Here is a 13,128-nt window from a genome sequence, read left to right on the forward strand (position 1 = left end):
CAGACAGCCACCTCCTCCACTTACACTTCACCAACACTTTTAACACTGAACTTGTCCATAAGGACTCTCACTGAAGCGCCTAACTGTTCAATAGTACAGGCGGTCCCCGGTTTACGATGGGGGTTCCGTTCTTGCGCCGTGTCGTAACCCGAAAATCATCGTAAGCCGGAAAATCGTCAAAAATCATAAGAAAACCTTACTTTTAATGCTCTGGGTGCATTGAAAACGATGTAAACTGCATTATTATTGAGTTTTACATAAAAAAACCCTTCAAATTATGATTATTCTGCCGTTTTGGGGCCATATTTCTTCCGTCGGATCAACTTTGACGACGCGTCAAAGTAACCCCGAACATGCGTCGTAATTCGGGAAATAATTTCTGATGAATATATTTGAAAAGCGTCGTAACCTCGGAACGTCGTAAGCCGGAACCGTCGTAAACCGGGGACTGCCTGTATTCACTAATAACCCAAATTTTTGGTTAACTCTCGGCTCAAGGCTGGCAATGGGGTTAGGACTGGGAGCAAGGGAGCTGGGGTGAGGAGAGGGTGGAATAGACTGAGAACGGGGATTAGGTGGAATAAAAGATAATGATTCAGAAACATTATCAGCAACAGACTTAGCAGAAACCTGACTAGCTAATGTCTTTACTACTGGCTCTACAAGCCGCTTTCCTCTTTTTGTCTCTGTCTAACTTTGACAAATGACTACTCGAAATCTTCCACATTTTAACATCCCAATGTTCACATTCATTACAAGTCAAGTCTGGAGAACAAATTTGACCCCTACAAGTCATACAGTGTGCGTGCGTGTCATAACAGGCTTTAGTTAATCTAGTATTGCAGCATTTGCTGCAATACCTAAAACTCTGAGACCTAATATCTAATATCAGTAATAAAGTAAAAAATCGGTAAATTCGGTCTGTAAAGAACCTGACTCTGTCTAACTGTGCTGAAAAGGCTACCATAAATGAGAATACTTCACCAACTGTTGCGATATGCAACCAGCTAAGCAAAAGAATTCCAAAAATCGCTGCTGCTAATCACTGTTGTACAGCCCTCAGCCTGCAGAAACATATTGAGCTCTTTGCTGAGCTGGTTCCTCATTTACCTCGAAAGTGGGCGGGGTTAGTTGCCTAGCCAAAAGTAAAGTAGAGCTACCATGAATTTCAAAATTCTAGCTGCTGACGAATTGAAACTTATAGCTATGTAATTACTTGGTAAGTTGCTTATATAAAAAGATTTCCTAGCCTTCTTGCAGGGCAGTCTTCAGGGCCTTCTCTCTATACTTCTCCTGATCCAGAGACAGGGGAGAGGAGGAAGATGAAGGCAAAGCATGGCAGTGTCTCTTTCACCTCCTACTACCAATGGTCCCTATGTCCTCTACCATGTCTGCCAAGAACAGAGTTGTGGCAGATATCCCTAAAGGGACAGGAACAAAAGGTATTGGAGAAGCTACAGCAGGATAAATAAGAGTCCACGAGCGCAGCACATTCAGCCTCAGAGGGTTAAGTCAAGGCTGAAGCAACTGCTCTACGGAGAACACTGCAGGCAGGGAACTTCTGGTTGAAGCCATAATTATGTTCCAAGAAAACATGAAGGGAAGGAACCTACTATCCATATCAGGGACCATGTGTCATCGTTTTTCTCAAATATCTTTCAAACCAATTATTTGATCGAAATGGTACTTTGACACAGCAGTGTACAAGACACCTCCCACTAATTTTTTGGTAATACTGTAAAGCAATGGGTTTATAATGAAACATTAAAGTGCTTTTAAATTATTCAGTACAAATTTTTTTTAGTATTTCTTTACAAGATATTTTCATAAACTCGAGTAATGACTGGGCACTCATGAACACTGTTGAGGTATAGAATGTATTACAGTTAACTATGAGAGTTAACAATGAATTGACCTTACAGCAGTTATGGTCAACCGTGTCTGCTGTGGCTCAATGCCAGTTTGGTAATTACAAGCTTTGCATTACAGGCAGTCCCCGGTTATCGGTGGGGGTTCTGTTCTGACGGTGTGACGATAAGTGAAAATCGTCGAGTTTCGGTTCTCGGCGCCTCTATTAGGTATGTATCAGCACCAATACATGATTATTGGCGACAATAAGTGGAAATCGGCGCATACTGGCACCGAAAATCACTGATTTTTGTTGCTAGACAAGCGCTGAAAAACATATCGCCGATAACCAAGCCTGCCGATAACGGGCATTCAGCCACAGCAGACTCAGTTGACCATAACTGCTGTAAGGCCAATTCACAGGTTACATGTCAATCAACCACAACAAACAAAAAGGTGCAGGATAGACCAGCCGGAAAGTGAATACACCAACATTCTAAATTAGGACTGCTAAAAATTATTGCTTTACTCTGAGGGTAACTAGCACTGACAAAGCAATCTGAACTTGGCAACTGGTCTAACTCTATGTGAATGGCAAAAGGTATACAAGGGTTTGTACATTTTTACTATAAGTACTTACAGATTTTTTGCGAATGCCCAAACTACTCCTTCTCCTAGAAGTACCAGGAGTTGTTGCCACTGATGCAGCAAGTGGTGGTGGTGTCCCAGTTGCTTTCTTTGGTGTTGATGTAACTATTTTTTTCCTTAATCTGTATATGTATTAAATGAAATTAGAGTACACATTAAATAATAAGTAATACAAGAGCAGTAAGCATCTAATATATATCAACTTTTCTTTCAATTTTGTCTCTTAGATACAAAACAGTGATTTGCAGATGCCATATTTGTTTAACCTACAGAACATAAGCAAATAAAAAACGGCTGTATTACAAGTTTCCATTAGCTGTAGAATCCAGACAGTAAAACCTATAAGGAGAATGCTCTCTCTCACATCCCACACCAATCATTTTCCACCTACTAAAACTAGCCTTGTCAACAGAGGGGAAAGAAGGTACTCACTATGGACCAGTGGTTTATATTCAATTAACCAACAGTAAAATTTTCAGGTATTTTTTTTTTTTTTAAATATACTGTATACATTAGGCATAAAAGCATCTCATCTGGAAAACCACCAATGAAGTTTCGGAGATATGGGTTGAAAGAACTCCTGAATCTCCTCTCAGTATGGTGGTACTGATAGTTTATGTCTGGGAAACTTGGATTGTTAATTCTTAGATGTTAATTTTGTAAATTAATTTTGTATATTATTCTAAAAAATTTCTTATTCTTAGATTTGACTGTCTACAGAAGCAAATCCCAACAGTACCCTCATAGGTAAGTGGCTGTGGTTTATCTTCGTATGGTTGAGTTACCTAAAGCATAGAAGATCCAGAATTGCCATAGGACAGCTTGAGGAAGACACTCCAGAATTTTGTTTGTTCTATACTGCACTGTAGTATAAATTCTTGTGTTCCAGCCTCAACTCAAGGACTGGTTTTGTGAAAACTGACAGAAGAGATTTTGTGGAAACTGAGCATAAAGACTAGGTTCGACTGCCCAGGAACTATGTTGAAATTTGTGGAATTAGCAGTAAATAAAAATGTAATTGGGTCAGAACTTCAAAAATTCTGGTCTGTGGACAGTGGTGTACAGAAGATAGTAAATGTAATATTGTTGAAAGTGGTTGGGGTTCATCTTATGTACAAGATGTGAGGTCATAGTACAGTAATCCTTCACTTATACAGCTCACCTTTATCCGGAACTCAAGATTATCAAATACACCCAGACCAAGGACAAAGACACCAAAGATATATATATAAATTTCTCAAGCTTTGAAAATGCTGCGCGGCCTTAGGAAAATGTTAGTAACACTGCTTACACTCAAACAGACTTTTTTTTTTTTTTTTTTTTTTTGGGGAGACATTGAGAAGTTTCCAAGGTGGGGTGGGTTCAATGGCTGGGTGCCATGGAAGAGGAGGGACAGTAAGACTGTGTAGAGATGGGGGTTGTTTTGGAAGGTGGGTCAAGCTGGGGAGCAGCTTCCCCTGGCTTGAAGGGGTGGGTATGCAGTGTTGAATGAGTGAAGAAGGCTAGGTAGACGTCTAACTTGATACACCTTGTTTTGTTTTCTTGCTGTTATGCTTAAGACTTTTTATTTATATTTTTACTGTATGTTCTCATTTTTTATTTTTACAACCCAAAGAATAAATGCATAATGTTGGTAGGGTACAAGAGAGAGAGAGAGAGAGAGAGAGAGAGAGAGAGAGAGAGAGAGAGAGAGAGAGAGAGAGAGAGAGAGAACAACTGAGATGAAATATCAAAGGATGTAATATACTGTACTCTTGTGTACTGTTATATGTGCCATAATCATACTTAGAGTCAACTAAACTGTACTGAAAAAAAGGGGGGGGGACAGGGGAGTGTAAATGTGACACTGCGCTACAAAACACATACTATGCAGACTGGCTAGAGTTGTTTCATCTTGTTACAATTATGAATTTTTATTTATATTTTATGCTATGTTGTCATTTATATTTTTACTGTATTTTCTCATTTTTTTATTTTTACAACCCTTTCCCTCAACAACCACTTCCAGAACTTCATCATCCAATCTGCAGATGAAAGTCCAGTGAGGACAAAGTCAGCAAGCATGTTCAACCAAAGGTAAAACCACAATGCTGACTGAAAGAAAGCCATGACATCTGACTTCACAACTGAGACAGGAGAATGTTCCTGGAGCTTCTCCTGGGGAGAGTGTTTCTCAGTCTGCAGACTACTGAAAAACTTGAAGGGGAGTAGTCTAATCACAATCTGGATTGTCAGCGGCACGGAAAGTAGCTTGTTTGACCTGTTGGGCATCAGGGAACCTTCTGATCTGCAGATCAGACTGTAAGCCTGCATGATCCAAGACACCTTTAGCAAGAAGCTACCACAGCAATGGAATGACTGCCTCACCTCCAGGGTGCAACCTAGAGTACAGTCAACTCCCAGTATTCGGGGGGGATAAGGACCACAACCACCCACGAATACCGGAAATCCATGATAAGTTGGAACCCCTTTTAAAAATGCTTATAAGTGCTTATTTTAATACTGTAGTTCAAACACCAAAGACCCCTCTAAAACTGCTTATAACTGCCCATTTTAATAGTTCGAACACCAAATATACCTTAAACTATCATCCTACAACACTAATATTTCAATATTGCTTTAATATCATTTCAATGTCATTTCTGAGTGGCAAAGCTGTAGGTGCTATAACAAAGTGAGCATTCTTGAGATTGGCTAGAATGACTGGACCTGGCAATAAGGATCACAGAATCATGAGCCAAGGTTGGCTCATAGCCACTCTAAATCTTGGTCCACATTCCTGTCCACTTCCACAGCATCAGCCAAAACTGAACTAGACACTATGGATGAACGCATGCATACATGTGCACACCCACAGTAAGAGTTTTGGACAAACCCAGAACACCCTGAATTTGTGTGATACTTAGCACATGCATGATCCAGGAATCATACATGCACTGAGCAAGACATTAGCATACACTTCTCTGCATACCTTGGCAAAAGACAGGTTAAAGTCCACGATAGTCCTCATGTCTCAGAGGGAAATCTGGACACTGGTTCACAAGTCTGACCAGAAAGAAGGCACTCACTTGGAGTCCAATGGAACTTCTTAAGAGAGGGTTTCTAAGACCGCTTTCTTCTTGTGAAAAGAAAGGGCAGCCAACCAGGAGATTCTCCTCAGACACAGCAGGAAGTAGCTTCAGAGGAGTACAGCCTATGCTCGATACTGCAAGGGTATCTCAAAAGGCAAGACGACTACAACAGGAGACTCAACCATGTTGAGTTCCTTATTGGAAACAGCAACAAAAGATGAGTTTCTGGGAATACCAAGGGATGAAAACTTCTGCTACTACAGCATAACTGCAAATGATGCAGGGTAAGCAGTAGCAAACCCTGAACAAACCCACAGCCCCACCTGAGGAGAACTTGGCAATGCTGCAGAAAGCAGGCTGGTCACCTATCCTCAAAGTGTACAAGGGAACTCCCTTGACAAGCCAGACAAGCCATAGGAGCATAAGTAGAAAGGTGAGACAAGGCAGTCCAGGAAGACTGCCTCTTAAAAGTGTGGAGTTGAGTACGTTAGGCAAATCAAAGACACATTACGACTGGAATGTACTGTAACTTAACATTTCCTTAACCTAATCTATCCTAGGGAACAAGAACCTGACCTGATGGGTGTGTGTGTGTGTGTGTGTTTGCAAAGGCCCAACACCCCCACCCCATGTGACACTGTGCATAGCAGAATGTGTGTACAACTATTCTACAATATTACCCTGCTCCCTTCAGTTAAAAACAGAAATACCACACAACAATAATCTTAACTCTGTCCACAGCTGAAGTGCCCTAGACCTATGGTAGGTGAGTTGAGATCTCCTTACTCACCCTCCTACCCCTAATTTACCACCTAGTTACCAAATTTGAATGACTGTTTCCAACTCAAGCTCAGCAATGGGCTACTCTTACATAAGAAGCGAAGCTTTTTATTCCCAAAGGAACAAAAGTGTTTCCCTTGATCGAGTCTGGCCTATAGGTAAACCACCGAGGTCAGCCAAAAAGGGGGAGGGCCCCAGTCTCCTTAAACTGTTCATGTTTCCATTTCTCCAAGGTAACTCATGGATTGTGGATACCCTTCATTCGCTCTTGACCTGTTATATCTGCTGTGGTATTTCCTGATTTTCCTTTCCTTTAGACAACAGGGTTCAGATTATTATTATTAAAATAGTTTAACCAGACCACTGGGCTAATTAACCCTTAAACGCCGACTAGATGTATTGTACGTCAACTACAAAATTTTTTTTTCAATATTCACGGAAAAATAGTTAAACGCCTAGTTTGCGAAAGATTTTAAATCACACGCCTTGAGGGATTCTGGGAGTTCATGGATCACGCTGTTGTTTTGTTTACAAGCGTGATCCAGCTGCGCATGTGCGAATTTCTTTCTTCTCCCACTAGAAAGCATCAGCGACGCATCTCAGAAATTCTTTCGTCACTTTGTTGTAATTTTTGCACCATTTTATATTAGCCTTTACATAGTTTTATATATGAAAATGTGTGCAATTTCATGTAGAATACAACAAAAAACAACCCATGTAAGTAAACAACCCATGGTTGTAGCTTTTATCAGTTTTGAAATATTTTCATATAAATCACGATAAGTGCCAAAATTTCAACCTTCGGTCAACTTTGACTCGACTGAAATGGTCGAAAAACGCAATTGTAAGCTAAAACTCTTACATTCTAGTAATATTCAATCATTTACCTTCATTTTGCAACAAATTGGAAGTCTCTAGCACAATATTTCGATTTATGGTGAATTTTTGAAAAAAAAAAAAAAAAAAAAAAAAAAAAAAAAAAAACTTTTTCCTTACCTCCGCACGGTAACTCAGCCGAAAATCTCAGAAATTCTTTTGTCACTTTGTCGTAATTTTTGCACAGTTTTATATTACCCATTTACATAAAGTTTTATATATGAAAATGTGCACAATTTCATGTAAAATACAACAAAAAACAACCCATGGTTGTAGCTTTTATCAGTTTTGAAATATTTTCATATAAATCACTTTAAGTGCCAAAATTTCAACCTTCGGTCAACTTTGACTCGACCAAAATGGTCGAAAAACACAATTGTAAGCTAAAACTCTTACATTCTAGTCATATTCAATCATTTACCTTCATTTTGCAACAAATTGGAAGTCTCTAAGACAATATTTCAATTTATGGTGAGTTTTTGAAAAAAATTTTCCTTACATCCACGCACGCTAACTTGGCCGAAAATCTCAGAAATTCTTTCGTCACTTTGTCGTAATGTTTGCACCGTTTTATATTAGCCATTACATAAAGTTTTATATATGAAAATGTGTGCAATTTCATGTAGAATACAACAAAAAATAACTCATGGTTGTAGCTTTTATCAGTTTTGAAATATTTTCATATAAATCACAATAAACAAAAAAATTTGACCTTCGGTCAACGTTAACTCGACCGAAATGATAGAAAACTGCAATTGTAAGCTAAAACACTTACAGTCCAGTAATATTCAATCAATTACCTTCATTGTGCAACAAAAGGGAAGTCTCTAGCACAATATTTCGATTTATGGTGAATTTTTGAAAAAACTTTTTTTCACGTCCACGCGTTACGAATTCATGCATCATTTTGTGATAATATTTTCTCTGTGTTGCTTTGATCGTTTTACAATTGTTATGTACCAAAATCATTGCAATTTAGTGTACAATAAAAGAAAAAAAAAATAAATAAATAACTTATTAACTTTAACCGTTTTACTCACAGCACGATTTTTATACAATTATATAGGAAAATTTTTTTTTTGCGCTGTCATATATTTTAATATTTATATACGATAATGATATTTTTTTTCATTTCTGATGGTTGCATACTAAACTTCAGGCAATGACAAAAAAAGCAGCCAAAAATGAACTCTTAATCTTAAAAACTAAGCGTGCTGTGATTTTTTTGGAAAAAAAAAAAAAAAAAAAAAAAAAAAAAAAAAAAAAAAGTTTTTTCCGCTTCGTCGCTAACTCCCGAACGCAGCCGGCATTACGCAGACACTTTTGTAAATAGAGGCTCGGTGTTTAAGGGTTAACAGGTCTCATAGGGCTGGCCCGAAGGATTAAAATGAAATAAGAGTCCCAGGTCTAAGCGATAACACTTCTTTTGGAAACAATAAGTTATTATCATACATGAAGATGTGAGCAAAAATTAAATCAGACTTATACACTAACTAATTCCAGTTAATTCTCTTTCTCTCTCCTTTAAGGAATGAAAATAAGTCATGTAAATTCATTTTGGACTATTTTCTTACATTGTTTGCATCATTTTTATTAATTGTAAGGCTCGGTATGCGTTTTAAAAACTTTCAAGTTTTTTGGGCTTTTATATTGTATGAATATAATGAAAAGGACTGATCCAGAGCTACAGCCCAAAAACTACAATCGTTTTTTACTCACCATCTCCTTAGGCCTCTTTCAAACCATGCAGTTTGAAACTGTTGCCGCCAACAGTGCGGTACACTTGACTGATAAATCTAATGAAGCTTTCACAACAATGTGGTGGCGTTATGCCATCGCTGCGGCACTGCACCGTCGGCGGTGACAGTCGACTTGCATGTCCAACACACATCTTCACATCACACAGTTTTTATTTTCCTGCTCTACTTGCAGTAACCAAGCACTAGTATGCTACTGACCCTCATTGTGAACACATGGATCAAGATGATATCAACACTGAATTGCAATTAGAATATAAATGTTGCAATTCAGTTAGCCTACAACAGGATGGAGAGAAATTTGTTGATCTCTGAATTAAAATTTTGAAGGTTTGAACAATAAAGGAAAAAATAAATTTGGTGACATTCTAAAAGTTAAAACAAAACTTGTTTTTATCACATTTTAGTTCCTCAAAGAGAATAGTAAATGCACCATACATGTCTCTTTGTGTATTTAGTGGATGCACCAATGGATTTGGCATTGTCTTCTTTTTCAAATAGGGGTAGTAAAGGCACAACAGCTTCCTCTTCTTATCCATCTTGTGTACCGATTGTAGCAGTAAAAAAGTCTCCATGCAGTGATCGCATCACCTGCGGTGGGGTGGCGTGGTGTCAAACAATATGGTGTGAAAGAAGCCTCAGGGTAAACGCAGATTTGGCAATACACATGGAAAGTGTTGCCACACTGTCTTAATTAATATTTTCATATGCTGTTTTTATCAATTATTAATTGTAATATTGCCATGAATTATAATAAGTTTCTACAAGTAAAGATTTTTTTAGAGAATCACAAGGAAGTTTGTAGCTTAATTGCTGATTTCCATATTGAGGAAAGTACCTACGGCATTGTCGCTTCACCCTCCCAACACCCTCTTTTGACCAAGTATGCTCTACGAACTATAGTTCCCCGTTAATTAGAGAGAAGTACTGGGGGTAATTCTACAGAAGATCTCTGAACGGAGATATCGTTTAATAAAATATTTTGACTGAACATTGTAGAAAAAGGTCCGTATAATGCAGTACAGGTGAGATAATTTGAGAAATTGTAATAATTACCGAGAAAATGGAAGATATGTAGGCATCTTCTATGGATGTTCTTGTAATGTTTAAAAGTTCTTTGTTTACGAGAATGTAAACACTGTCAAATCTGCAGCTCTGATTGGATTGTGTTTGTGCAAGTGTATTATGGGGAAGCATGGATTACGTATCAGGAATGCCTTCCCTTGGAACTGTGGGTCCGTGATAAAATGCTGGTACGAGATTGGTTGTTGTAGGTTTCAGAAATTATGTGGGATTTTGGAAAATAGGGGTCTCTTGAAAAATCTAACTTCAGTTTGCAGTAATGGTGCCTTTGGTTCTGCTCAGTCCTCCTAACTCCTGGATTATTTTGGAAGTATTGCTAAATTCCATGCCAAATTTTGTCCTCCTTCACACACAAATAGCTGTTTTTCTTCAAGCAATGTTTTGCCCAAATCTTTGTAAAGTTCCAAGTTTAATTATTCCTTAAATTACTGGGACAGTGATATCGATTAAAAATATTTGACTGAACAATACAGTAAAAGGTGTATATGAAGCACAGGAATTTATTTTTCTGTTAATCATAGAGGAGCTGGTACTAAACATGGGCCCCCATGGGGCTTTTGGAAACAAAAAAAAATACGGAAAAGACGGTAAACTTCTCAAATGATCTCACCAATACTGCATTATATACACCCTTTACTACGATGATTTGTCAAAAAGTTTCATTAATAGGTAGAATGCGGAGTAATTCACAAATTAATTGGGGACGGGGAGACAAAGCCAACGCCCCATGTTAGGACACAGTGGTCCAAGGTTAGGTTACCTAGAAATAAGTCTGGTTAGGTCACATTCCCTTGGAAAGGCCTAATACAAACAGGCCTCTATGTTTACAGTAGCCCTGACCCCTTACTCTGTAATCGCTCCGAAGGAAATTCCATATTCTTACCCATAGGCTATTTAGCCCACATCTATGACTATCAAATAGTGTTCCAAACTGCCAGCAAGCTAGAAATGTTATTAGGCTACATAGCCTATAGGAAGTGTGTATAATACCAATAAAATTATGGTACAAATGTGGGGTTGCTCCACATTGGGTATTATATACCTTGGAAACTGACTTTTTCTTTAGTATTTTGGCTGCTTATTAACAATTTACTGTTATTTTTTGTTGGTCGACTGTAATTAACCTGTAATTAATATCAGAACTGATATGTTTTTGTATCCTGGGCTATCCTGGAATGCTATCGCGTATGTGCAGTGTTATAGGGGAACGTTTGGTAAAAAGTGGTTTCCTTCACTAGGGGGTCCGTGGGATGGAAACCTCCCCGCTAAGTGACACGGCCTACTAATTTATACTATGTTAGGGTAGTACTGTTCCTTTTATGATAGGTTTCCTTAGCCAATCCCTTCTTGAACATATGGCTCCCTGATGACTTGCACATGCACAGAACCATTCCATAACAACAACATGGCCATCCGGTCTTTCTCCCAACGTTTTCCCCCCACCCAAAACTCTGCATTCCCAAAGAGTCACCAACCATGTTGGGCAGATGTGTTAATAATAATAATTGACCGACAATAAACAACACCACCTACTTCATCAGCAGCACTAAAAGTATATATAGGAAAAATAAATTTCCAAGGTAATAGTCCATGCAGAGTTGCCCTGTAGTTTTACCAAAATTATTCAAGGTATTTCTGAGTAATAGCTCCGCACAGACTATATGGAGCGGTTCCACAAATACGAAAGACATCAGGGAGTCGTATGTTTCAGAAGGGGTTGGCTAAGGAAATCTATTGTAAAATGAACCATACTAACCTAGGCCTAACGTACCATAACCTAACCTAGCAGGCCATGTTAGCCTACTTAGCCACAGGGGCTCTGGCCCCCCAGTAAAGGAAACCACTTTTTACCAAAATTTCCCCTTTAGGCTAACAATGCACATGCGCAACAGCATTCCAGGATGGCCAGCATATAATTTCTGATGTTAATTACAGGTTAATTACAGTTGACCAACAAAAAACAAGAGTAAATTCTTGATAGGTCCTAAGCGACCAAAATACTATAAGAAGAGTCAATTTTAAAGGAAATACCCAACGCGGAGCTAATGCTTAGTTCTATCCTATTTATATCTGGAACAATTTTCCATTAAAATCCATCATCCAACCTAGCCTTTGTTTACGCTACATCATTGATAGGCTACCACTGCCTGGCCTGGGTTAGGGTATACTCGTATCACAAAAGAGCTTTCTTTTTAGAGTGGTCATGCTGGAAATTCTACTTAGGGTAAGGTAGTGTGATAAACAAACCAATAAATTAAACCGTCAACGACTATCGGCCCAGCACCACGTTACTACACTGAAAAAGTTTGGGTTCAGCCTACTGCTACCAAGCTATAACAAAAAACAGCCCAAAAATAGACCTAATATGATATAATCGGTAGGCTTGACCCTGCTTATAAACTATATAATGACGCTTTGCACTTGCTACTTCGAACATGCACACCAGGTGTACCATTTGTTCGAAAAGGCAAGCAAGCAACAGTATAACGAACCTTGACTGGAGGACCAACTGGTAAACATTGTTACGTGCGACCCGAAGCTTGGCTATTCAAATAACACACAATTTTAAGTCATAAGAGCATCAACTGGAAGCCAGATTCGTTTAAAAACAAAAATAATACAGTAGTAACTTACTTCTGAGTTGTTCGGACCATTTTTAATGCTAAAAATTGTCTAAAAATATGTCAAATCCCTCGGTTAACAAAAACGGCTTTTAGAACTGGCGCCAACTCACTTTGAAATTAATGTAAACTAACACTGTTGCCAGCTTCATAAACAAAATACATTTAAAAATCCTTCTGTCCGATTATTGCAAGGATCATATTATAAAAAAATATATTAATTGATTAGCTTAATGTTTAAAATAAATCGAAATACTGCATAATTTTATTTTGGGATCGGCGATGAAGCCATTTGAAACTGGATGTGGCTGAGGTCAAATACTTTCCGAGTTGGCAATACTAACTTTAATAACGTTCAAAGACTCTGACGTTCATAATTTGGAATGTAAACAGTAAAAAAGAAAAAAAGTAACAAATCCTGTACCGAATATTTACTTATATATA

At 38.3% G+C, this 13,128-nt stretch overlaps 1 protein-coding gene across 1 annotated transcript in view; it reads right to left on the reverse strand.

Moving 5' to 3' along the window:
• Nucleotides 1-12,831, reverse strand: part of LOC136831426 (uncharacterized) — a 31,993-nt gene extending 19,162 nt beyond the window's left edge. Inside the window, exons 1-2 of the mRNA XM_067091874.1 lie at nt 12,698-12,831; nt 2,489-2,618 (exon numbers count right to left, since the gene is read on the reverse strand). Of these exons, the coding sequence (XP_066947975.1) occupies nt 2,489-2,618; nt 12,698-12,717 (150 nt within the window). The 5' untranslated portion in view covers nt 12,718-12,831. The remainder of the gene's footprint in view (nt 1-2,488; nt 2,619-12,697) is intronic.
• Nucleotides 12,832-13,128: the final 297 nt, after the last annotated feature.

Source organism: Macrobrachium rosenbergii, chromosome 48 (genome assembly GCF_040412425.1).
Source record: "Macrobrachium rosenbergii isolate ZJJX-2024 chromosome 48, ASM4041242v1, whole genome shotgun sequence".
In the NCBI taxonomy this organism is placed as follows: domain Eukaryota; kingdom Metazoa; phylum Arthropoda; class Malacostraca; order Decapoda; family Palaemonidae; genus Macrobrachium; species Macrobrachium rosenbergii.